The 23,497-nt window shown below is 39.7% G+C and overlaps 1 protein-coding gene across 5 annotated transcripts in view; it reads left to right on the top strand.

Annotated features, from left to right (window-relative positions):
- The window catches only part of arid1b (AT-rich interactive domain 1B), a 549,279-nt gene that overhangs the window by 406,948 nt on the left and 118,834 nt on the right, over positions 1-23,497 (top strand). For 3 of the 5 annotated variants that reach the window (XM_059648484.1, XM_059648485.1, XM_059648483.1), the window contains one exon: positions 3,737-3,865. The exons of the other annotated variants lie outside the window; for them this stretch is intronic. In XM_059648484.1, coding sequence (XP_059504467.1) covers positions 3,737-3,865 — 129 coding nt within the window. The remainder of the gene's footprint in view (positions 1-3,736; positions 3,866-23,497) is intronic. 5 annotated transcript variants of the gene reach the window in all.

Below are 23,497 nucleotides of genomic sequence, written 5' to 3'. Positions count from 1 at the left end.
TGCTCAGAAAACTTGCAGTGATCAGGTTTCCATTGATATAAAAATGCTAAAGTGGAACTCTACTGGAGCAAATTAAATTTAAATCAATATTTGATAAATATATTTAATAACAGAGCACTTGGAAAGTAGTAACATCATTCCTGACAAATTTTCTGGAATTTTTTGAGGCTGTAACTAGTAGAGCAAAAAACAAAGAAATTTATCGCACAGGAACAGGCCATTCAGCTCTCCAAGATCCTCTATCTGAACCTGTCATCTATTTTCCAAGGATCTATATCCCTCTGCTCCCTGCCTGTTCATGTATCTGTCTAGATACATCTTAAATGATGCTATCATGCCTGCCTCTACCACCTCCACTGGCAATGCATTCCAGGCTCTGCATGAAGAACTTTCCACGCAAATCTCCCTTAAACTTATCCCCTGTCACCTTGAAATAGTGACCCCTAGTAATTGAGTCCCCCACTCCGGGGGGAGGGGGGGAGCTTCTTGCTCTCATGATTTTGTAGACCTTAATCGGGCCCCCCCCCACCCTCCGTCTTTCTAATGTAAATAACCCTAATCTACTCAATCTCTCTCTTCATAGCTAGCACCCTCCATACCAGGCAACATCCTGGTGAACCTCCTCTGCACCCTCTCCAAAGCATCCACATCCTTTTGGTAATGTGGCAACCAGAACTGTATGCAGTATTCCAAATGTGGTCAAACCAAAGTCCTATACAACTGTAACATGACCCGCCAACTCTTGTATTCAACACCCCGTCTGATGAATGAAAACATGCCGTATGCCTTCATGACCACTCTATTGACCTGAACACACAGATCTCTCTGTGCATCAATTTTTTCCAGGGCTTTTCCATTTACTGTATAGTTCTCTTTTGAGTTGGATCTTCCAAAATGCATCACCTCACATTTGCCTGGATTGAACTCCGTCTGCCATTTCTCCGTCCAACTCTCCAATCTCTCTACATTCAGCTGCATTCTCTGACAGTCCCCTTCACTATCTGCTACTCCACCAATCTTTGTGTCATCTGCAAATTTGCTGATCAGACCTTCCTCCAGATCATTTATGGATGTCACAAACAACAGTGGTCGGAACACACAACCCTGTGGAACACCACTGGTCACAGTTCTCCATTTTGAGAAACTCCCTTCCACTACAACTCTCTGTCTCCTGTTGCCTAGCCAGTTTTTTATCCATCTAGCTAGAATACCCTGGACCCCATGTGACTTCAATTTCTCCATCAGCCGACGATTGGGAACCTTATCAAACGCCTTACTGAAGTCCATGTGTATGACATCTACAGCCCTTCCCTCATCTATCAACTTCATCACTTTCTCAAAGAATTCTATCAAGTTGGTAGGACGTGACCTTCCCAACGCAAAACCATGCCTATCACTAATAAGCACATTATCTTCCAAATGTAAATAGATCCTATCCTTCAGTATCTTCTCCAGGAGCTTCCCCACTGCTGATGTCAGGTCTATAATTACCTGGATTATCCTTGCTACCCTTCTTAAACAAGGGGATAACATTAGCAATTCTCCAGTCCTCCGGGACCTCACTCGTGCTCGAGGATGTTGCAAAGGTATCTGTTAAGGCCCCAGCTATTTCCTCTCTCGCTTCCCTCAGTAACGTGGGATAGATCCCAACCGGACCTGGGGACTTTTTCACCCTAATGCCTTTTAGAATACCCATCACTTCCTCCTTCCTTATGTTGACTTGACCTCCAGTCATCAAATGTCTGTCCCTAACCTCAACTTCTGTCATGTCCCTCTCCACAGTGAATACCGATGCAAAATACTCATTAAGAATCTCACTCATTTTCTCTGACTCCTCGCATAACTTCCCTCCTTTGTCCTTGGGTGGGCCAGCCCTCTCTCTAGTTACCCTCTTGCTCCTTATGTGTACCCCTGTATAGAGCAGTTAAGGGCAAGCCAATGGATGGTTTACTTGGACTTTCAGTAAGACCCCACATAACAAACAGAATGTAAAATTAAAGTATGTGTGTTTTGGAATCATGTACTGATCTGAATAGAGAACTGGCTGACAAGATAGTAAGTAAAGAGTAGGGACAAATGGGTGATTTTCTCACTTTTAGGATGTGACTAGTCGCATATTGCAGGGATCAGTGCTTGGACCCCAGCTATTCAAAATTTATGTTACTGATTTAGATGAGGGATCTTAATGTAGTATCTCAAAGTTTGCAGACAAGACAAAGTTGAGTGGGAGGATGAACTGATGGGGATATAGAGATGCTTCAGTGAGAGTTGGACATGTTGAGTGAATGGACAGACATGTGACAGTTGAGGTATAATGTGAATAAATGCGAGATTATTCACTTGCAAAAACAGGAAGCAAGATTATTATCTGAATGAGGATATATTGGGAAAGGGGGAGGTGCAATGAAATCTGGATGTCCTTTTATACCAGTTGTTGAAAATAAGCATGCAGGTACAGTTTGCATTGAAGAAAGCAAGTGGTATGTTGTATCTCATTGCAAGAGGATTCAAGCATACTAGCAGTACGTCTAGCCACATTTGTACAGGCTTGGTAAAACGATAGCTGGCATGTTGTGTGTAATTTTGGCCTCATTTGAGGAAGGATATTCTGGCTATGGAAAGCCTGCAACAAAGGCTAACCAAATTGATTCTTAAATGAAGAGAGACTGGATTAGTTAGGATTGTATTCATTGGAGTTCTGAAGAATTAGGGGAAAAATCTCAAAATTCCAACAGAACTAGATCGGGGAGTCCAGAACCAGTGGTAACTGTTCAAGTGTACAGGATGGATTATTTAGGACTCGGGTGAAATGAAACTTCTTCACCCAGAGATTGGTAATTCTTTGTAAGAGAAAGCGTTTGAGGCCAAAACGTTGACTTTTTTTGTTTTAAGGCAGAGGTTGTTAGGGCTAAAGAGATCAAAAAATCTGGGAAGAAAGTGGAACAGGCCACTGAGTTGGATGATTAGCCATGACCATACTGAACATTGGAACAGGTTCAGAAGGCCAAAGGCCAAACTCCTGTTGCTGATTTCTATGTAAACAAATATTAATAGCCCAAATAGAGGTATGTGCTGAAAAGATGTAATGGCAAGAGTCATATATGCCAGAATTTCCCAGAGACTCCTGCTCCGTGTTGAATTATCCACCTTCCAAAAGAACCATACATAAGATACCTGCTGGAATTTAAATGTGTGGACATCTAGTAATACAAGATTGAGCTGTGCTGTGAATCTACCATCATGCAAACCTTAACTGATAAATGCACAATGTGCTGGTGCTGAGCTATCTAGTGGATTCACTACTGTGTTTACAAATGCTGAATGGATAAATAGACAAAGTAGTGAAGAAGCAATGTTATCTTTGAAATTGAACCCCAGTAACACTGCATTTTGGTGGAAATGTTTTGGGGAGGATGGAGGGGGGTGAATTTATGACTGACAGTCTATTTGAAGAGATAAAAGCAAACTTAGAATCTCATCTACTTTTGTAATTAATTTGGCGATGTGTTGAAACCTTAAAGAATCCAATACTTCAACCTTAAAATGCTTGTCATTTTATAAAATGGAGTATTACTGTACAAATTAAAAATGGACAAAAGTAAAAACCCATTTTTTAACAGGTTATAATATTTTCAGATTTTAATTTAAACATTCGTGTACGTGGGTATTATTGGATCGTAACTAGATAAAACTGACACAGAATAAAAACAAAGGAGCTATTTCTTTCTTGATTTAGGCCACCGTATATTAGGTCGCCTGGTTTTCCCAGTCAAACTGGGCCTGGTGGACGTCCTGTGTTTCCACCGCAACATCCCAACTATGGCAACACTCAGGCTTCCATGATGTACCAGCCTGACCAGTACGGGTAGGTAGTTGTGTGATCTGCTGTGGAGCATGGCGCTTCCTGGCAGGACTTCTAACCCAACCACAAAAATAAGGATTATTGTTTTGTGACTTTTTGTTCTGTTTAGTTTTTTGTACTAACCAGAGCTATGAAAGAATGGAAAAAAAAATCTGCATGTCTCACACCTGCATGGCTTCTGGCATGGCTGCTCCTCATCCTGTCTAATGGGGTAGTTATAAACTGCAATGCAATTACAAAAAAAGACTGTAATGCATTCCAAAATTGAAAGGCAATCTTACGAAAGAGTTATTTCACAGTCCTATTTGTAAGCTTGACTATCCAAAAGCTGTACAGACTTAAATTTGACTCTCAAACAGGCCGAATGTCCTGATACCTTCAAGCACTGGATTGAGCATTAACTGAACAGCTTTAATCACTGTGTACAAAATTAGGCCCATCTGGAAGCCTCAGGTATAGTACTGAAAAAATGTCCAGCTTGTTTGCATGGCAACAATTGTAAAAACTCACTTAGGGTGAGGGGAGGGTGGGGAAATACCATTGTTTGTTTTCTCCCTCCACTGAAGGCTCTTGGATGTGCCCCTTTGCCCCTGTATCAGAGTGAAGAAGACAAGGTATTTCTTAGCTTAAGCCAGTGACCTGATGAGTTGACTGCAGAATAGTCTTGAGATGAGTCCCAGGTTTTTTTGAACTCGCTTTGTAGAAAGAAACCTGGTCCCTATCCTAATAGACACTTATCAAGAATCATTGAAAGGGCAAGAATGGGCATCACCTTAAAATTCAGTGTGTTTTATTTTTGTTTAATTGAAAATGATTTTGTTTAAGATAATAAATGCTGATGAAGTCATTGGGAAAATTATTTGGAAGTAATTATTCAACCTGTTAGTCTTGGAGTTAAATCTGCAGAACTGTTTGTTGAGTCAAGTTTGTAATTTTGCCATTTCCATTGCCTGTACCCAGGCCGCTTGCTGGCACTGTCTCCCACAATAATTATTATTTGCTATTTTGCCATTGAAGCAATTTCCCTTGTAGAGGAATGCATAGTTGTTAGAATTCTTAATAAGTGTTATATTTTTACCAATGATACCATGAGCAAAACTAAATCTTTAAGAAAACTTTCCACCATTCTTATATGACAAATTAATTCAGTGCGCATTTGCAGCACTGCACATTTCTTTTAATGTGAACCTGTTAAATTTCTTAACTGCAAACAGGACTGATTACAAACTCTAAGATTTGGTAAAGTACATAAGTCAATAGTAAGATTTTTTAAAATTATATGTTGTGTTTCAAGATACTTTCTTACAAGTTTTATTTGAAAAATGCTCATGTTTGACATATCTGTAATAATTGAGTCATCAGGTTTTTGGTGTGGAAAAAAATTAACACACTTGGCCAAAACTTTCCGTATCAAATATTATAACGTCTAGATGTACATATAGAAGCATATATAGAAGCATATATAGGGCAGCATGGTGGTTCAGTGGTTAGCACTGCTGCTTTACAGCACTAGGGATCCGGGTTCGATTCCACCCTTGGGCAACTGTGTGTGGAGTTTGTACATTCTCCTCGTGTCTGCGTGGGTTTCCTCTGGGTTCTCCGGTTTCCTCCCACAGCCCAAAGATGTGCAGGCCAAGTGGATTGGTCATACTAAATTGCCCATAATGTTCAGGGATTTGTAGATTAGGTGGGTTATAGGGAGATGGGTTTGGGTGTGTGCTCTGAGATTTGGTGTGGACCTATTGGGCCGAGGGGCCTGTTTTCACACTATAGGGATTCTATGATTAAAGTTCCAAAAAAGACCTTTTTTCTTCTAATAGGTCGATGCCATTGCTTATAGTCAACACACTTCATTAGGAATGAGTTGAACACAACTTCTCTCATCCTCCTTCATCCCACCTTATCATAAAATGTTTTGTTTTTTTCTGTCTTAAGTGTATTATTTCTGTCAGCTCATGATTTGGTGGCAAGTCCACATTCTCATCATCCTCTGAGAAAAGGAATGCCTTTACCTAATTAGATTTAGACTTCAGTGTTCTCACCACCAAGCCTGTTCTGTCTTTCTGTTAGTTATATCCTTTCAGTGCTAGAGCTGCCTTTCTAAGTCTTTAACATTTGCTTCAGTGTTTCAATTATCCTTTCTCCAATATGGAAGCTAGAACTGTATGGTAGAAACAGGTGGTATTCTCTGGTTACCTGTTATATTCCCCTTTCAATATTCAATACTATTGAATTTAAAGCAACGCTGTGGCTTAGTGCATCTACCACCCAAAACAAATTTACATTCCTGAACCTTTACAGATATAGTTCACACTCTAATGCTGGTCTTTATGGACTGTAGTTTGGAGGTGAATTTTAGACACAACACAATACCCATATTATGGAAACCGTATTAGATTACAAAGAGGAGAAAAACACTTAGAGCGTTTACCCATAGAATCCTATTTGAAGTCAATAGACACTGCAGTACATCAGGGAGAGCACATGTTTCCTGAAATCTTTGTACCAGGAGGCATTCACACCATTTGGGTTTGATTCTTCTGATTTGATGAGCATTCAGGCATATGGGGAGTATTATTGCACATGGGACAGTAGACTCAGAGGACAGGAGCATATGTCTTTGCAATTGTTCAATAGGTTGGAGGCTCTTTCAGCTTGTTTGGTTGAGAGTGTGGGGCAGGGCAAATTAAATAATTGACTGTGCCACTGTGGTACATCAAGCAGGGGAAGTGAAAAAGAATGTAATCGTAGGGGACTGTATAGTGAGGGAGCAGCACAATGTGTCAAAATGAAAGGTTTTGTTATCTGCCTGATGCCAGGATATGGGCTGCCCACTCTGGCATGAAGCAGATTTTGCAGTGGGCTGGAGAGTATGCAGTCATCATGGTCTGTGTACAGTAGATACTAAAAACATAGGCAGGACAAAGAAAGCAGTTTTGCATAGTGAATGTGAAGAGCTAGACATTACAGTATGGTGCAGAAAAATTAGGATATGGGAGAAAGGTAGACAGGTATAAACAAAATATATATTACAAACAAGTTCCTATAAATATTTGAATAAAAGGCAACAAAAATATTTGTCCTGTCAGAAATGTGTGGAGAACTGAGAATGGAAATAGAGATGGCAGATAAATTGAACAGGTATTTTGCATCCGTCTTCACTATTGAGGGTATAAGTAACATCCTTGAAGGAACAAGAAGTCAGGAAAAGGAGGAGGGGGAACTTGAAAAAATTATAAACACCAGATAAGTGGTATTATTTAATTGTTGGAGCTGCAGGCTAACAGTGCCGCAGTTGAGATTTTACTATCAAGTCTTATAAAAAAAAGGCTGGTGACATAGTTGATGCATCAGTTTTAGTTTTGTAAAATTCCCTAGATTTAGATTTTGTCCCATTAGATTGGAAGAAAGCAAACATAGCTCTTTTACTCAAAAACAGAGGGAGACAGAAAACAGGCAACAATATGACAATTAGCTTAGCATTTGTCATAGGGAAAATGTTAGAAGCTGTTACTAAAGAGGTAAAAATGGGGCATTTGCATAAGTTAAACATAATCATGCAGAGTCAACATAATTTTTGTGAAAGGGATTTTGTGTTTCACCAACCTATTGGAATTCGTTAAGGAAGTGACGTGTTAGGGATAAAAGAAAGCTCGAGGATTGATGCACTTAAATTTTCAAAATGCATTTGATGAAGTACTAGATCAAAAGTGTTGGAGATAGTATGAACGTTTTCGATGAACAGAAAATTGGCTGGCTAACAAGAAACAGAGTAGTGAGAATTAGGTCTTTTTCAGGTTGGTAAAATGTAACAAGTGGTGATCAGTGCTGGGACTTCAACTGTTTACAGTTCATATGAATGACTTATGCAGGGATCTGCTCTGGGACCTCTGCTCTTTGTTATCTTTATAAATGACTTGGATGAGGATGAGGAAGTGGAAGGGTGGGTTAGAAAGTTTGCCAATGACATGAAGGTTGGTAGTGTCATGGACAGTGTGGAGGGCTGTTGTAGATTGCAACGGAACATTGACAGGATGCAGAGCTGGGTAAAGAAGTGGCAGTTGGAATTCAACCCAGAAAAGTGTGAAGTGATTCATTTTGGAAGGTTGAATTTAAATGCAGAATGCGTTTGGCAGTGTGAAGGAACAGAGGGACCTTGGGGTCCAGGTCCATAGATTGCTCAAAGTTGCTACCCAAGTTGATAGGGTTGTAAAGAATGCTTGTGTGTTTGGCTTTCATTGGCATGGGAATTGAGTTTAAAAGCCGTGAGGTTATGCTACAGCTCTATAAAATCCTGGTTAGACCACACTTGGAATATTGTGTTTAGTTCTGGTCACCTCATTGTAGGAAAGATGTAGAATCTTTAGAGAGGGTGCAGAGGAGATTTGCCAGGGTGCTGCCTGGACCGGAGGGCAGTTCTTATGAGGAAAGGTTGGCCGTCTTAGGGCTCTTATCATTGGAGCAAAGAAGGATGAGCGGTAACTTGATTGAGGTGTACAAGGTGATGGGAGGCATAGATAGAGTGGATAGTCAGAGACTTTTTCCCAGGGAAGAAATGACTATTACAAGGGGGTATAATTTTAAGGTGATTGGAGGAAGGTATAGGGGAGATGTCAGAGGTAGGTTCTTTACACAGAGAGTGGAGAGTGCGTGGAATGCACTGTTAGCTGTGGCAGTGGAGTCAGATACTTCGGAGACTTTTAAGCGACGCTTGGGTAGGCACATGGATGTCAGTAAAATGTAGGGTATGCAGGGTAGTTTGACCTTAGAGTAAGATAATAGTTCTGCACAACATCGTGGGCGGAAGGGCCTGTACTGTGCTGTACTGTTCCATGTTCTATGAATGAAGGAACAGAAGATATGGTTGCCATATTTTCTGATGACACAGATTTGTAGTGAAGTAATTTGTGAAAAGGACTTGAAGGAAAATACAAAAAATATTTAAATAAGTTAAAAGAGTGGACAAAAATGTGGCAATGGAGATAGTAGGAACTGCAGATGCTGGAAATCTGAGATGTCAAGGTGTAGAGCTGGATGAACACAGCGGGCCAAGCGGCATCATAGGAGTAGGAAAGCTGGCATTTCAGGCCTAGACCCTTCTTCAGAAATAGTTTGTGACCACTGTGGAAGTCTGTAGAGAATTTGTGAAGAAGGGTCTAGGCCCGAAACGTCAGCTTTCCTGCTCCTATGATTCTGCTTGGCCTGCAGTGTTCATCCAGCTCTACACCTTGTTATCTATAATTTAGCAACCATACCACTTTCTGTCCCTTCAGTCGCCATTCATTGACTATAAAATGGAAAGTGTAAAAATGTCAATTTTAACATGTTATCCAAATGGTGAGAGATCAGAGTTTTGAGATGCATAGGGATCTGTGTCCCAGGTACATGAATGACAAAAGGCTAGGATGTAGGTATATTCATAGGTGCATACAGTTGAATGGTCTGGAACATTCAAACCCTTACACTGAGCTAGCTAATTTCCTAACTCTTCTGAGCTCTCTCTCTTTTTCAAGAGAAACTGTTTGTACATTTAATTCCGATCAGAACATTCACAAACTGAAAACGAAAAGCTTTCCAAGCATTGTGTTTCTTTCTCCAAGCAAGAAAGTGCCTCTTGATCCTTTTCAGTCAAAAGCATCCTAAAGCTTTTCATTGATAATGGGAACTGGAGAATCCAAGATAATAAAGTGTGAAGCTGGATGAACACAGCAGGCCAAGCAGCATCTCAGGAGCACAAAAGCTGACGTTTCAGGCCTAGATGAAGGATCTAGGCCCGAAACGTCAGCTTTTGTGCTCCTGAGATGCTACTTTGCCTGCTGTGTTCATCCAGCTTCACACTTAGTAAGCAATGAAAAGCTTTAGATAACAATGTCCAATTGTTTTAAAAAAAACTCTCAATGTAAAAATATTCCTATTATTATTCCAGGGACTTTCTTCTCACACTAGTTTTAAAATAAAATTATGATTCCATGACAAGATAATCATTAAACCTCCTTATACACACAGACCAAAACCCACAACCACTAATTCAAAATCTAGACTTTAAATTAAGTGAATTTTTTGTCTCAGTCATAAGCCTTACATCATACATTGGTGCGACACATCAGGACTATTGTGCATAGTATTGGTCACTTTATTTAAAGAAGTATGTAAATACGTTGAAAGCAATTCAGAAAAGATTTACGAGACTAATACTGGAAAGGGCGGGTTGTCTGAAATGTTGTGCACGCTAGGCTTGTGTCATTTAACGTTTATGAGAGTAAAAAGTGACTTGACTGAAATATAGAAGCCTAACGGTCTTGATAGGGTAGCTATGGAGAGGATGTTTCCTTTTGAGACAAAAGCTAGAACTAGGGTCACTGTTTGGAAATACAGGGCCACCTATTCATAACAGATAAGGCACAATGATTTTTTCTAAGGTCATGAATCTTTGGAAGTTTTCCCGAAAAGGAAGTGGTAGAAGCAATGTGAATATTTTTAAGGTAGAGGTAGATAGATTGTTTGTAGGCAAGAGAATGAAAGATCATCAGTAAGAGGCAAAAATGTAGGTTTGATGTTACAATCTGATCAAATATAATCTTATTAGATGGCGAAATAGTGTCAAGAGACTGAATTGCCTACTCCTCCTCACTCCTATGTATATTTGTGTCTCGCTTGTGCCATTCTATTAACAACAATGGTTGGAAAGCTTTTAGAAACAATAATTTGGGATAAAATTAATAGTCACTTGAACAAATGCTGGTTAATTGAGGACAGAAATGCTTAGATCTTTTAAGGGCATATTGAGTTTAATTAAATTGCTGTTAGTATGTGTATATCGACTTCCAAAAATACATTTAATAAAGCACCGCACAACAGACTTGCGATCAAAATTGCAGCTTTTAGAATAAAAGGTACAGAAACAACTTGTGTACACAATTGCCTGAAAGACAGGAAGCAAAGTAGGTATGAGCAGTTATTTTTCTGACTGGAGGAAAACTTATAGCGAAGATGCCCAGGGATCAGTATGAAAATCTCTGATCATCCCAACATATGTTACTGATCTAGAAATTGGTGTGAAGGGCACAGTTTTAAAATGCGCAGATAATATGAAGCTTGCAAGTATTGAAGGCAGTAAAGCGAATGGTGTTAAATTTTAAAAAGCCAAGAGTTGGTGGAAATGGCATATAAAATTTAATGCTGAGAGTGAAGTGATTCATTTCGGTAGGAAAACCACAGAGACAATATAAAGTAAAGGGCATAATTCTAAAAGAGGTTCAGCGTTTGTATTCCAGCAATGATGGCGGAATGCTTAGCCTAACATCTGTCATAGGGAAGGTGCTGCTATTCAATATCAAGAATCTTATAGCAGGATTCTTAGAAAAGTATAATGTAAAGCCACTGCATGGCTTTGTGAAAGGGAAATCATATTTAATTTGTTCGCATTTTAGATGAGCTAACATTCACAGTGGGCATAGGGAAACCGTTAAATGCACTGAACATGGATTTGCACAAGGTTTAGCGCATGCTTTTGGGGGTAACATTTTAGCGTGGATGGAGGATTGATTGGTTATCAGGAAACAAAGAGCTGGGATAATGGATCTTTCTTGGTTCTCAAGCCGCACTTAGTGGAGTGCCACAGGGCTCGCTGCTGGGACCTTCACTGTTTGCAACCTATCAGTGATTTGGATTAGGGAACCAAGTGTATGGTAGGTGGGAAAGTAAGTGTCAAGAAGACAGCGCGATTACAAAGGAATGTAGGCTGGTTAAATGTCTAGGCAAAAAATGCGACAATTGGAGAATAACATGGGAAACTGTAAACTTATCGATTTTAGTATTATTTAAATAAGGTGAGGCTCAGTAGTACATGGACATCAGGATTTCCTGATGTACAAAATGGATAAAGTTAGCACGTCAGCACCGCAAGTCATTAGGAAGACAAATTGAACATTTTTGTTGCCAGGAAAATAAAATATGAAACGAGAAAAGTGCTGTTGCAGCTGTGCAAGACATTGCTGGGCCAACATATGGGGTACTGTACAGTTTTGTTCTACTTTTTTGAAAAAAAAGCACACAGTTGCTTTAGAAGGAGTTCAGAGAAGGTTCACTTAACTCATTCCAGTGATGCGATCGGATCAGTCCCCGGTGAGTATTTGCTCTTGAGGTAAAGACTAAAACTGGGGCTAAGGAGGTCTCCCTTTCAAGACAATGATAAAGAGAAATGTTTTCACTCAAGTGTGGAACTCTTCCCCAGAAGGTGGCAGATGCTGTCCCAGAGATTTTTGATATACGAAGAAGTCCTGGGAGTATAAGGTGCACTCAAGAAAGTGGAACAGAGAAAGCAATTGGATCAGCTTTGATCTTGAAGAGCCAAATGGCTTACTCCGACTTTCAAGTCCTATGTGACTGGACAATGTTGAGAGAGTAGCTAAAAAGGAAGGGTTTATATATAACGGCAACAATTTCAACAGCAAAGCAGTCACAGCAAGCACAGCATAAAAACAAAATCAGAAACTTCTAGAGAAACTCAGCAGGTCTAATAGCTTCTGTATTGTTATGAACATTTCTGTCTCTTCCACCCTTACTGGCAGTGAGTTTCAGGTTCACAGCACCCTCTGGGTGAAAATGTTTTTCGTCACATCTTCTCCGAGCCTTTAATCTGGGCCCCCAGTGATTGATCCCTCCATTAAAAAGAAAAGCTTCTCCCTGCCTACCTGATCTGTGCCCCTCAATTTTATATATTTCAGTCTTGTCCCTTCTCAATTGCTTCTGCTGTAAGAAAAATAATCCCAGTCTGTGCAATCTGCCTGCATAACTGAATCTCTGATGAGGATGTTGCCTAAGCTGGAATCTGTTATGTACCCTCTCCAGTGCTATTGAATCCTTCCTATTATGTGGATTCCAGAACTGAGACAATGCAGAGCCTTGCAGATGCTGCCAGACCTGAATTTTTCCAGCAATTCTTGTTTATATTTGTTTTTAGATCTCAAGCATCTGTGTCTTTAACACAGTAAAAACACTTCCATGCTCAGCTGAGTGTTCTTTTCTGAACACCACACTTTACTAATGCTGTGAAGGCATATTAGAGAAGGTGCAGAAAGGATTCTCAAGACTAGTTTCAGGAATGAGGAATATCAGTTATGTAGTTTGATTGGAGAAACTGGAACTGTTCTTCTTGGAGAAGAGAAGGTTAGAGGGGATCTGACAAGCATATTAAAATCATGAGGGATCTGAACTGAGTAGATTGGAAAAACTGTCTATTCCCTGAGGTCAAACGATTGAGAACCAGAGCTAAGGGAGTTGAAAGAAATAATGATGACACGGGAAAACACGATGTGTCTGGCATCACTTGTGGAGAGAGAAAAGCAAAGTTAATATTCCGAATCCTAAAAGACTCTTCTGTAAGGGGGTTTCAGCATAATTTTGTTTTTATTTTAGATCCTCAGCATCTGCAGTATTTTTCTTTTATTGATATTGAGAAAACCTTACAGGCTGAGAGGTTACGATCTGAAATAAGTAAAATTATATTACAGGAAGATTTCAAAATGGAATTTGATCATCTTCTGAGTCAACTCAATAAGTTACTTATCTACAAGGCTAATATTTTTATTAGTCGGGTCAAACCAAATGGCTTTGCTTGTTAGATAACAAGGTGTAGAGCTGGATGAACACAGCAGGCCAAGCAGCATCAGAGCAGCAGGAAGGCTGACGTTTCGGGCCTGGACCCTTCTTCAGAACAAGGCTTTGCTTGTTACTTCATTTATAGAATATTGACCTCCTTGCCACTGTAAGTATATTTCCGTAACCTGTTTTTACTCCATGTTGATGCAATCAGAAAGCCTCTGACCAAGATGTCGAGCTTTCATTCCTTCTTTAAAACATAATAAAATAACTCAAATCAATTTCCCTAAAAAGCTGACTTTTTCGAATATCATGAGTCAATTTTAATTGAGTAAAATTTTTAAAAAAGTACCTGCACAGTTTGGCTAGGTGCTACATTGGCACAACATGGCACTTAACTAGTCACCACTTTGCTGTTTTCACACTAGTCTATTTCCATCTTTTGAGCAAACTCAGTTCCACACAAACTGATTAGGACCAAGCTAAATCTGCATTTTTCACTGTACCTGTTATCTCACTATCACATCTATATCTGTGCACCCATTTTGATGCAGTGAAGCAATTCCGGAAATCTGAAATAGTAACAGCAATGGTCGGAAAATACCTATCGAGGTGATATGTGATGCACTGGCTTTTCATCAGAATAAGCTCTATTCACAACATTACCTTAGTTTTTTCAAATGTTGATTAATGTTTACAAATATTTCCAAACATTCATCAACTTCTCTGTGAATTAATTAAACCTAAGTTGTTTACTTTTCCCTTTCTGATTTCTAATTATCCAGCTTCAAATTTTGTCATGGTGCTTAATGTTCTGTTTATCTATTATCCTAAGTGTATTGGTAAACTTTACGGTTTGCCATTCTCAATGTCTTAATGTTAATTTGTCTGTCCTCAAAGCTCTTATTGTTAACATCTGTTTGCTCTTTTCCACTCTTGTTTGAATCTTTGAACCCCTACGCTCGTCTCAAGCTTGGAAGGAGGAGGAAGGTTGGCACCAGGAAGGGCATCCAGCTGCAAAACCTTGATACTCACCCTAAACGATGTGCTGTTCATGAAACCAAAACTCGTGTAGGGGATCCTCTTCAGGTCATGTGCTGGATCAATGTCTGGGCCTTGTTAAATTTGGCAAGGGTACCAAAGAAGGAGCAAGGTCATCAAACATAGTCTCAGTATTCATGGTTAGTGTTATTGCTGATGGTATAATAACAATATTTATCTGGCCACACAGTCCAGTGAGCTGGATGAAGAGGAGGTCATCCCAAGTTTGCAGTGATCAAGAGACAACTGGGACAGGAGGGAAATATGCAGAGATAGTGTCAGTTATAAGAGCTTTCACAGCAGCAGAAAATCAGAATGCATAGAGTCAAGAGTTACCTTAGCACTGACTGAAGACCAGCATGATCCACACAGACAGGAAGAGCAATCTAGTGATGTGGCTGAAGCTCCCTGTAGATGTGTGGCAATGGAGCATCCACAGCATCTATAACCCCCAAGCCAGCTGTTCACCAAATGAGAAAGAATGTTGCTGGAGGACTGTGGAAGAACTCCTCTGCAAAATCAGCTACCCTTTTTGGGGGAGGTCTCTATGACCATGTCACTGTAGCCAGGTCAGTGCATGAGAGAGTATGCAGTAATGTGTGTGAGAGTACACAATGGTCTCGTGTTAGGAATAATTGACTATGAAGATATAAAAATATCCTGAATTTTGCCACGGCATTTAGCCTCATGATTGTGACCACCTTTTTCAAGATTATCCCACCTGATCACCTATTGACGTGAAAGCAGAGATTCCCCAGTGGATCCCTACTATAGTAGAAAGGAGATTGGAATACCATAAGTGTAATGCCAGCACCACCCAGATCATGGACTTCCTGAACCTAACAGTGAGTAAGGCTAGACCTAAAAGCACAAGGGAGATCAAGTGGTGGAGACTAAATGAATACCTTAAGAGGTGATTTGTGACATACTGGTTTTTCATTGAGGTAAGAGTCAATAAGGCAATGGGAACCAAACAACCAGAGGTTTCCAATGCCCTGATGATGTGGACTATGTGAATTAAAGACAAGATGATGTAGGACATAGTCACAATTGCAGAAGTGGTCGAAGAAAGATGTCCCCCTAATTTGAGCTGTTGAACAATGAGCATCAAAGCTTCAACTTAGGACCACAAAAAGGTGGTCCTAATTGCTCCCTAGAGCCTAACATTGGAAAAGAGCAAGTGAGAGTGCCTTTAAACCTAGAGCAAAACAAAAAGATGCCAGCACCAGATGGTATCCCAGTAGAGATCTGGAAGACAGTTTGCAACGTGAATGTGTCATCTGTTCACAGTGATCAAAACCAAGGAAAGTCTGCCAGATGAATGAAGAGAAAATGCTTGGTAGTGACTTTCAGATGTTCAAGGATATGTTCAAGGATATGAAAACTACCGTGTGGTGGCGTGGACTAACCCACATTTTAAAAGTTTGGGAGCATGATCAGCTCTTGCCGAGGAAGAATGATAGACAGCTTATCTTTATGCCAGGAGGAAGCACCACCCAACTCAATTTTCACCTTGTGCCAGTTGATTGAAAGAGAATTCTAAGGCCCAAAGGATTTGTATACTAAGGAGAAAGATCTGACAATGCCAGAGAGAGGTAGGGATGCTGAAGAAGTGCATCATGATCAGCAAAGACATGTATAAGGGCTAATGCATGTCTGCAAGAAGCAACACTTAACAAATCAGTATTCATGGTAAAAGTTGGGATCTGCCAAGGCTCAGAACTCAGTCAGAAGTCACACAACACCAGGTTATACTCCAACAGGTATATTTGAAATCGCAAGCTTTTGCAGCACTGCTGCTTTGTCTCACTGGGACCTCCACATCAGAACTTGGTGCATAAGAACAGGCTATCATCCTTGACTAAGCATTGAAGGGCAGACTTACCCTAGGGCACGTTGTATGCAAATAATGTGATTGTCATTGTTGAAAGTATGCAAAAGCTACACCCAAGTGAACTAAGTCAACTAAACCAGTAGAAAAACAACCTTGAACTTAGTGGGCTGAAGATGTGCAGCAGGCCTGTATACCAACACTGTCCCTTTGCATGCTAAATGCTGTGGCTGCACTGTGACTGTCACTAGACCAAAGTGTGCCTGGTTTCTGAATTTTAAGTACCTGGGCATGATTTAATGAGCAGGTCACTGCGCTGAAGGGAGAGATCATACTGTGGCATAAAGTAAGGTGAAAACTGGTGGCTGGTGTACTTTTGCGATCAAAAATTGTGCCGTGACTAGAGGGTCGTTTCTGTGTACAGCCAGCAATTTTGCATGAGTGCGAAACTTGTCCTTTGAAGAAAGCATAAGAATAAAAGCTCAGCTATAGCAAAGATGAGGGTGTTGAAATAGATCTGTCACATCTCAAAGACGTGGCCTAAATTGAAATCATCCAGTAGAAAGTCCATAAATGTTCATGAGAGGAGAGTGTGATCGTGCAGGCATGTTCAGTAAAGTCACTTCAGGAGTAAAGAGGTTAATGGATTGCTTTCTTGTATTAACTGGAATTAAGTATAAAAGTAAAGATGCTCTGCTTCAAGTATACAACGTACTCATGAGACCATATCTCAAATATTATGTTTTGGATTCTTCCTTTAAGAAAGGGATGTAAATGTGTTGGAGGCAGTTCAGAAAAGATTTTCTAGATTGAAACCTGGATTAAGATTTGAAGAAGATTTAAGCAGATTGACCTTGTTTCCACTGGGATTAAGATGAGTAAATTAAGGAGTTCTGTTGTGGTGAGTCCAGAACTACAGGGGACACCAGAGATGAGGTTTTTTTTTGCTTTGAGAGCTCTGTGACTTTGCCTTCTGAGGAGAGAGTTGCAATGGAAACGTTGAATACTTTCAAGACAAAGTTAGGGCGATCTTTATTAAGCAACAGAATCAAATGAGTAGGTGGGAATGTAGAATTCAAGACAGATCGACCAAGATTTTAATGATAGATGGAGCAAGCTTAAGGGAGCAAATTAAGTACTAATGTTCCCGGTTTGTATGTTAATAGATCTTAAGAGGATCAGTTAGCTCAGTTGGCAGAATGGCTGGCTTGTGATGCAGAGTTACCCAGCTGGCTAAGGTCATATGAAGGACTATCCTTCTCAACCTCTCTCTTCACCTGAGGCATGTTAACCCTTAGGTTAAGTCACCACAAGTCATCTCTGCCTAATGAGAAGGCAGCCTTTCTGGGACTGTGGTGAATTTACTTTTTAGTAGGCCATACCAGGAAAGTGGAAGAGAGAAGAAAGCGAGAGGAGATGGATGGATGTGGTGACAGGATCTGGAATGGAAGAGCTTCCAGAGAGAGAATGATCAAGACTGGACTAGGAGAGCACGAGAAGGGCCAGCATGAACTGCCACCCAACCTATTGGGAAAAGCAAGAGTAAAGGAGTTAGGATTAAGTTCGGATCTTCTTGTCAGATCCTGTCAGGGCCTCACCACAGTGTTGTTCTTTAATTGCCCAGTGCAGCCTCCTTCAATTAGTTTTTCTTATTTTTATTATCAGATTAAGGCCTATTTAGCCCTTCAGGACTACTAGCAGAAACATTAGCCTTCAATTACAACTGTGAACACAATTTTATCTGGCAATCTGGGTTCTGCTGAACCAGTGCTACATAGATAATTATCAACCACTTTTTCCAGCTCTTGAGTTAAGTATCTTATAGTGTTGAATTTGAATCTTGTGATACCCCAGGACTGTTCCTTCACATTACTATAGCATTTGAAAGTCTCACAACTCCACTTTCCAACATGAGGAATATCTTTTCTCAGCAATCAAGAGGACAGTTATCTAGGTACACATTTCACTGTCTACATTTGTATGATGTAGCAAGAAATGGAGTTAATTACTGATAGCATAAGTGCAATCTTTAGTAATTTCATAACAGTGTAAGTTAGTAACATCACTTTTCAAAAATAACCATCTGTTTACATTTTGTCATTACAATTTGGATTTTCTATTTTGTTGCTGTCGTCTTCCCTTTTATATTGCCAATTGAAGGACAGAGAAATTTTTATTTTGTGATGTAACCTGTTTGGAAGGTGACCCAGTGAGGAAGGCAGCTGCTTTTTCACAGCATTACAACTTTTATTTAGTCTACTGGTTTGCAAAAAATAACTCTGGACAAATTAATCTGCTTAGTTTCATAGCGAAGAAACTCTTGTAAGTACTATGTTACAGATGAAATGTACTCCTACACTTGTTCTAAACAAAATGTTCCCACAGTTTTCATTTTGTTACTTTGATTGTTTCTTGTTGAACTTAGCAGTTAACTTAAACTTTGGTAACAAGAGGAATGTTCTTTCTGATACAGCTGTCAACTATTGAGCTGTGAAGCGTTGACTTCTCTTTAATCACGTTTGACAATTTAATCCAGACCATGGAACCATAGCTGAGCATATATTTCCTATGTATTAATACATGGCCTGGAATTTATTTTATGCCAGTTACTCATCAACAGGAATTCCCTCCCTAATGGCATTGTGGGTTAACCTACAGCAAATGGACTGCAATGATTCAAGAAGGCAGTTCACCCCCATATTCTCAGGGACAGGCACTAAATGATGGCCAGCCAATGATGCCCACATCCTGAAAGTAATTAAAAAACATGTTTAATATGAGTTAATTACCATAATCTCAACCCACAGTTTCTTAGTGCCTTGAAGCACACTACATATTGATCTGTTACTACTTTTCTCTGTTTCTAGTGAACGTCTTCCCAACTGGCATTACAGTACACTCTTAATGTCATCAGGAATAGATGACTTTGCTGTCATTTTTAAACTGGAATTTAACTGACAAGAACATTAGGTTCATTTCCTGACACTGGGAGCATACAAGAATTATTTGACTTAAGATGCCTGCATATTGAAATTATTTCACTTATTACAAATCTTGCAGCAACATAGGAATACACCAGACTCTTCAGGCTGTTGAACTTATTCCACATTTCAGTTAGATCAGGCTGATCATCTACTACAACCCTGCTTTGCATGCTATCTCCATATCCCTTGATGTCTCTGGTTTCCGTAAATCTATTGATTGCTGCATTGAACTTGCTCAATGATTGGAGGCCCCAGGAGTAAAGAATTCCTAGGATTCACTACACTCAGAGCATTGGGCTTAGATTGCTTTTTGAAGTTGATTCTCTTTAGTTGCCCATTTTCTTGACCGATTTCCCTCCTTTACTTGCTCTTTTTAATGCTTGAAAGTACTTGCTGAATTATTCTTCATTGCATCTGACACTGAGTGCTACCTTATTAATATGGTCACTGGACATGCATGACACTTGAGTATTGGCAAGTGTTTAACTGCAAGGGATTAGAGTAGATTCTCTCGCTTTTCTCACCCAATATCAAGATAACTGCAACCAAATAGACTAATTGGCTGTCTCCCTCTCAGCTCACCAATACAGATAGCAATTGTAAGAACTCTAAGAAGACCCAGCATTAATAAGCTGATGTAGTCTAAGTGCAAAAGAATTGAGATGGGCCTTCTAAATAATATGTCAGTGGTTGGTTGCTTTCTTGACTGTATGCCATATCAATCGCTCTGGAGCAAAAGCGCATGATTTGCCACAGGAGGAACTAGACGATACTGTTTAAGTATGAGACATTTCCCTTTAAGATGAAGATAGAGGCATAGAGATCTACAGAATAGAAAAAAGTCTTGTAGCCCATCAAATCTGCAGTGGTCAAAAACAACCTCCTAACTCATCTAATCCAATTTTCCAGCACTTCGCTCATGACTGTATACACTTTGTCATCACGAGTGTATATGTAAATAGTTACGAGGGTTTCTGCTGCTACTATCCTTACTAGCGGTGCATTCCAGATTCACTGCCGTCTGTTCCCTCATATCTTCTGTAAACCTTCTGCTTCTTACTTTAAATCTGTGCCCCCAATCATTGATCTCTCCATCAAGGGGGCAAGTATTTTTCCTGTCTAGTGTATCTATGCGCCACGTAATTCAGTATATCTCAATCGTGTCTCCTCTCAATCTCCTGTGCTCGCAGGAAAATAACTCTTGTCTGTCCAATCTCTCTTTGTAATTGAAACTCTCCAGCTCAGGCAACATCCTGGTAAATGGTCTGTACACCCCCTCCAGTGCTATCACATTCCCCTTGTAATGATGAATCCAGGCTATGCATGATACTCTAGCTGTGGCCTAAGCAACTTGTAGGTTCTACTGGAACAGTATACCAGTTCTTAAACTCTATGCCTCGACTAATAAAAGTAAGTATATTAGGTGCAAGTTCCCACTGCTGCAGAGGTGTATCTCTGAATAGGTTGATTAGAAAATGTATACCAGGAGAATATTTTTCTTTTCAGTCTCTTTAATTTGTGGAATTCTCATCCACAGAAAGCAGTGGAGGCTGGATCATTCAATGAAGTAAAATTTATGGGGAAAGTTTCACGCAAGTAAGGGATCAATTTAGGATTGCGTAACAAACTCTTAATAGTGAGCAAATATTGGCAATAAACTGCTAGTTAGAGTAGTGAAGATGAAACCCTGGAATTTCAGAACAGTTGGATAACAAGATCTTTTGCAGGTGGATGAATTAAACTTGGTTGAATAACCTTCCTCGTCTGAAAATACCTTTATGATCTAGGATGGCATTTGCAGAGACAAAGTTGATTATCTGGAATTAAATTTTTAATCAACTTTCCTTGAAATAAAGCATCACATTGATGTTATGGAGAGCTGAGCTTCCTTGGAATTTGCCACCATCAAAATAGAGCCTTAGGAAATGCATCACCTAAAAAATGAATACTTATAAAGTGTTGGTTAAGTATTTAAGACAAGATTAATTTTCTATTAAAGTGAAACAAAAGCCCTATTTTTAATACAGTTTTCAGATCTTTTAGCCCTCACCTCCCGTTTCACCCACCAAGACAGTTGTATAGAGTTTAGTTGTAGTCAAAGTATTATATTTGGTTTTGGGATACACATCATAGGGAATGATGTAATGGCCTTAGAGTGTACACTGCCAAATCAGCAGTGCATTTACAGTGCAAAATGAACAATTATGGATTGATTTTATACAGTAGGCACACATTCCCCCAAGTAGACTTAAGGAGTGATCTAATTAGTTGATTGAGATGATTCACAAGATTTTTATTCCTCCTGAAACATTCATAACAGAAAAACAACTCTTAAAGGAAAGTTTTAAAAGTTCTTGGATCACATTTGCACAACAGGTAGTAAACAATTTTGAACGTGTTTTTCCCCCAAAAAGCTGCTGAGGATAGATCAATTGGAAGTTTCAAACCTGATATAGAGATCTTTGTTATGCAAGAGTATTAATAGAGAATGATTACAGCTTTGAAGGAAGTCATTCGGTTTATGTCCACGCTTTTTATCTGGAAGAAGAACTCACATAGTTCCACTCCTCCTACTGTTTTCCCTGTAGCCCAACAAATTTCTTTGCTTCAGATAACTTTGCTTTTGTTGATATCAATTCAGTCTGCCTTCACCACATTAAGCAGAACATTTCAGATCCTAAGCATTTGTTTTATTAATTCTAAAACTGATGATGTGTGATTTTTGATCATTGTGGCAGTGGAACTAATTTGTTATCTTTATGATTATCAGAAACCTCTGTCGAATCTCCTTCTCATCTTTTCATCAAGGAGCATGTCTGCAGCCACTCCAAACTGTCTATTCGAGTGCCTCCCCATCCTTTCTAAACAGTAGAGCCCAGATTTTGTGCACAGTATTTGAGTTCAGGCTGAACCATAATTTTATACAGGGTCATAAGCCATTCCCTTCTTCCCTCACTCTCTGCTTTTCTTTTTCTAAAATAAAGCCTAGAATCCATAATGGTTGATTAATCGCTTCACCTGCCGTGTCTTTCTCAATTAATTGTATACATCCATGTGAATTATTCCCCCCGCCCTTCGTACCAATACGAAGAACTTCACATTGGTCTGTAGTAAGTTTTATTTGCGCCACTTGCCCAATCCCTGCAACAACTTGCTGTATGTCTGGTCTTAAGAGATGTGGAATTTTCTTAGTTATATGGACAAAATGTCTAGATCAATGGCAGAGTAAGTGCAATGGACTGAATGGTCTTTAGCTGTTAGACCATAAGACATAGGAGTGGAAGTAAGGCCATTCGGCCCATCAAGTCCACTCCGCCATTTAAATCATGGCTGATGGGCATTTCAACTCCAATTCCCTGCACGCTCCCCGTAGCCCTTGATTCCTTCTGAGATCAAGAAATTGTTGATCTCTGCCTTGAAGGCATCCAACGTCCCGGCCTCCACTGCACTCCATGGCAATGAAACCCACAAGCCCACCACTCTCTGGCTGAAGAAATGTCGTCTCATTTCAGTGTTAAATTTACCCCCGTGGGTGCCCATGGGTCCTAGCCTCCCTGCCTAATGGAAACAACTTCCGAGCGTCCACTCCTAAACCATGCATTATCTTGTAAGTTTTTATTAGATCTCCCCTCAACCTTCTAAACTCTAATGAGTACAATCCTAGGATCCTTAACTGTTCATTATACGATGTTCTTGTTGGAGATGCAGTCTTTCAGATGATGTTAAACCAAGGCCCTGGCTGCCGTCTTGGGAAATTAGAGATCCCGTGACACTTCAGAAAAGTGCAGAGTCATAAAGAAAGATCAAGACATGGTTTTCAAATTCTTGAGAAAATGCTGCAGGAGATCCAAAGAATGCTAATCTATGCTTGTTTAAGAAGAGAGGAAAAGATCAATCAAGTAACCGAAGTCTGAAAATTAATCATTTAAAATGAAATTAGCAAGTGCCTGTCAGGAGGCACATTTAATGTTTGAATCGTTTAATGGAAATTTGGAAGTAATTTGGATAGCTAGTGAAAACAAAATAAAGCTGACACTTGTGGACTTTGAGAAGACTGTAAGGTCTGTTTTAAGGCTTGTTACAAAAATTAAAAGGAAATGGAACAAGTCTGCCAATCAACTTTCTAGCCAAGTTACAATGGTTATGGACTAATCTCAATTCATTAAATTTAGACGGGAT

The sequence above is a fragment of the Stegostoma tigrinum genome, chromosome 9 (assembly GCF_030684315.1).
Source record: "Stegostoma tigrinum isolate sSteTig4 chromosome 9, sSteTig4.hap1, whole genome shotgun sequence".
NCBI classification, from domain to species: Eukaryota; Metazoa; Chordata; class Chondrichthyes; order Orectolobiformes; family Stegostomatidae; genus Stegostoma; species Stegostoma tigrinum.
The sequence above is the reverse complement of the archived record's forward strand: the minus strand, read 5'-3'. Positions and strand labels throughout refer to the sequence as shown.